The sequence below is a fragment of the Drosophila nasuta genome, chromosome 2L (assembly GCF_023558535.2).
Source record: "Drosophila nasuta strain 15112-1781.00 chromosome 2L, ASM2355853v1, whole genome shotgun sequence".
Taxonomy (NCBI): domain Eukaryota; kingdom Metazoa; phylum Arthropoda; class Insecta; order Diptera; family Drosophilidae; genus Drosophila; species Drosophila nasuta.
In genome coordinates this window covers 14,051,032-14,054,560 of record NC_083455.1, presented here as the reverse complement: position 1 = coordinate 14,054,560, position 3,529 = coordinate 14,051,032, and the positions used below count along the sequence as shown (strand labels likewise).

The 3,529-nt window shown below is 35.7% G+C and overlaps 1 protein-coding gene across 1 annotated transcript; it reads right to left on the bottom strand.

Moving 5' to 3' along the window:
• Positions 1-1,268: 1,268 nt before the first annotated feature.
• LOC132791397 (ficolin-1-like) lies at positions 1,269-2,688 on the bottom strand. The gene is made up of 2 exons (XM_060800293.1): positions 2,570-2,688; positions 1,269-2,511 (listed from the first exon to the last, which is right to left on the bottom strand). The coding sequence occupies exons 1-2, from the start codon at positions 2,649-2,651 to the stop codon at positions 1,760-1,762; spliced, it is 834 nt and encodes a 277-aa protein (XP_060656276.1). The 5' UTR covers positions 2,652-2,688; the 3' UTR covers positions 1,269-1,759.
• Between the last annotated feature and the right edge of the window lie 841 nt (positions 2,689-3,529).

Sequence of the window (3,529 nt, the reverse complement as noted above, 5' to 3'; positions counted from 1 at the left end):
AGTAGAGTTTGCCAGCCCTCGCTTTTGCTGTCTCAACAGCGTCCTTGGCGTCCCGTCCAGGCATCATCGTTATTATTCGCACTGAGCACTGAGTAAAGTACCGAATAATCTACAGGATAATGAGCATGAATGAACGTGAACCGTTTTCTTTTTTCTTTTTTGTTTTTTTGCGTCGCTTTTCTCTCGTTTTGTTTGCATCGCACTGAAGTAGCGCCATCATAACGATGTCGAGGATGAGGTAAACCAACTGGAGCATGAAGGGCAATCCAATGTACTATAAAGCATAATAACAGTCCCCGAGGGCTGACCAAGTGCACTTAACTAAGCAGCAAATGCTGAAGTGCCTCGTCGCTGAATGCTTGTTTTAATGCTTGTTTCTAACCATAAATGAATTCGCTAAACGACAACAAGTTCTTAACCAAATAATCGCAATTAATGTCCACTACATAATCCAATATTTTCATCATTGAATTTAGCAATTGAATTAAGCCTCATCACAGAATAAGGTATTTGCAACCCTAAAAAGTATTTATATTCTTGATCAGCGACATCAGCTGAGATAATATAGCCATGTTCCTCTGTCCGTATGAACACCTAGATCTCTTTTTCGACAGCACGCAGATCAAGTTTGCTTCAACAGGCGTAATTTTGAGCTTGGGAAGTACATTTCGCTACAGATAATAATACCTACAGTAGTTGTAAAAACAAAACAATCGGACAAAAACTTAAGAAGTTATTTAAAAAATTCTTTATGGCAAATTATGCTTACAGCAATCGGCTGTTTTAGCTGGCAATCTGGTATATTTTGCAATTAATTAGTACATTAAAATATTGATTCGGTATATTTTAAGAATAATGCCGTACTGTTTTGCTTTTATCTATTACGATCTATGGTATATTTTAAATGTAATAGTAGAACAGATTATAAATATGATATAATCTAGTATTTGCGGTAATTTATTTCGGTGTATTTTAAGAATAATACCGCACTGTTGTGTTTTCATTCAAAATGTGAACTTGATTGATGTAAACATAAAAAGAATTCTTCGCAATTATGAATAATAAAATTTGAATCTAAACAAAAAAGTAACAAATTCGAAGTCTTACTCTAGTCTAGGCTGAATGTTGAAATAGTTTCAAATGAATATGTTATGCTTGAAAGTTTCTGGCTGTGTTATCAGGCGTTGCCTTATGTAACTAGATGTTTGTAATGTTGAGCTATTATAATAAAAAATATCTTTTGAAATGAGCTTGCAGGGACATTTTGTTGCTCCCGTTTGCTGTGGTCATGGATATTATATTTAATTTCATATTTTCCGTATTTACATAGAATATTTATGACAGGGTCACAGCACACACATTCACATACATGTACACACAAACACACACACTCATACATATTGCTGGCATTTTGTCACTGGACATTTTTGTAGCCACTGTGTCCAGAGCGAGTTCATTAGTTTTTGTCATTTTTTAGTTGTTGTTCTTGTGTTTGTTTGTTTGCTTGCGGGGCTTGCGGGAAGAGCATCAAAAGGCTGGCGCCTTTTTGTGTCATTACTCAGAGACGAGTATCTATGAGTCCATTCACTGGCCACTGAATGAATAGCTCTCGGCACTCTGTTCTTGTAATGAAAAAGTTGTGGTAATGTTTTTTATTTCCTGTTGGATCATATTATTTCAACTCATGTTACATGTTGCACTTTTAAAGCTGCAACACAAATAATAAAATACATTTGATGTAATTATTTAATGTATGCTGCTACTCCCACTTCAAGCCAAATGGATCTTTTTTATCCTCTTTCCTTTGTGGACGAATCATCATTTGCACTGCTCGAATACCTTTGAAGCCCGCAAACACAATTCCCCTAGATTTAGAGGTAACTTCGGGCAAATAGGGTCCATTCGGATTGGAGGCGACAACTTCTGGGATGCACTTGCCGAACCACCAGCCACCGTTATAAATTTTCGCACAGTTATCCAACCAATACTCATCGTTATCTCGATCATAGGTTGAGAATTTTTTGCCAATAGTTCCTCTAAATCCAAGTAACCCGTTCGACTTTGCTGACTTTAGCACATATTCTTCCTGTTCGGAACCAATTAAGAAATTGCGGTATATTTCTTGCGTCGTCTCCAGAAGCGATCTTTCATAAAAGACTAATAATTCCTGTGTATGCGCTGTGGTCATTCTATGAAGCTTCTCCAAGCCAATGAAGAAATCTCCTCTCAAGTCGCCGAAACCTTCTCGATATTCATTCCAGCTTCGCTGAAAGTTGATGTTGCCTTCGAGTCGCCTCTGAATAACAGTCCATCCGCCATCCTCAATACGTGATTCACAGGGTGCGGCAAAAGGTTCAATTCCAGGCAAATAAACGATGTAAATATCGGAGGAGTTTTTAAACATTTGACAATCGCTCTTCTCATATTCACTCAGTCGCTCTTTATACTCTAAATTCTGTTTTTCAAGAAACTCGAGCCTGCTGAGCTTTTCGACGTCAGTCAATACTGGAGCTATGGAAAATATTGTTTTAAAATGCGAATTGAATGTTGATTATTGTCTGTTATTCACCATCCTGATCCACGCTACGACCTGAAATTAAATTGACCCATGTCAACGATAGAAAGCACAGAATTATTAGAGAATTTCGCATTGTATTCACAGTACACAGAACGAACGAACTGAACACGAATTCTGTGTTCTCAGCTACTTATAGCTGAGCAAAATGCTTGTTTAGTATAAATTGAAATGCAATAATTATACGATTATGTTTATAGAGTGCATTTCGGTTGTTTACAAGTGTCGATAAACTTGCGTTGCAAGCGATTTGTCTTAAGACGCAATTGATTTGTGTTTATTTGGGAAATTTCCAAAAATATACTCTTTCTAACTGTAAATTTGTTTTATTTCTAATGATATTACATTTTTTACGTGAGTTTCGATAATAATTATTTATAATTAATTACATTTCATTTGGTTGCTGTTGTCAAATGATGGGAATTAATTTAAGATCTACTTTTTCGTTTTTAGTTTTTTTTTTTTTGGAAATTGATTACCTGTACAAAATGTTTGTCGGAAAATATCGAATGTTTACTTGCGAATCTGTTATAAAGTACTCTGAGGCAATTCTCATATAATTGCTTCCACAACACAAGTAAGAAAGGTACAATCGAGTGTGCTCGACTGTGAGATACCCTCTACCATTTTGAATGAAAGCAAAATAGTGCGGTATTAATGTTAAAATACACCAAAATAATATAGTGCAAAATACATAAAATATGGGCATTTCTCAAAGTCGCGAACGTACGTTCGTACGAGATAAATTAGAAAAATAAAATCGAAAACAAACGTTTCCTGAAACTTTTTTTTTACTCTTCGATAGCATTTGTTTAGCTCTTTGGTTGGTGTAAATTATGGGGCTAATCGATTTTTAATTTTCATAATATTGTCAAAAAACATGCGGTCGCGAACGTACGCAAAATGGAAGTCGACTTTGGCTTAATACAGTAAAATGCAAAACTCTGCGAATTG

Coding starts and splice junctions, on each gene's coding strand:
- LOC132791397 (XM_060800293.1), bottom strand. CDS start 2,651: ATGCGAAATTCTCTAATAATTCTGTGCTTTCTATCGTTGACATGGGTC. Junction 2,512..2,569: donor TCGTAGCGTGGATCAGGATG/GTGAATAACAGA, acceptor TATTTTCCATAG/CTCCAGTATTGACTGACGTC.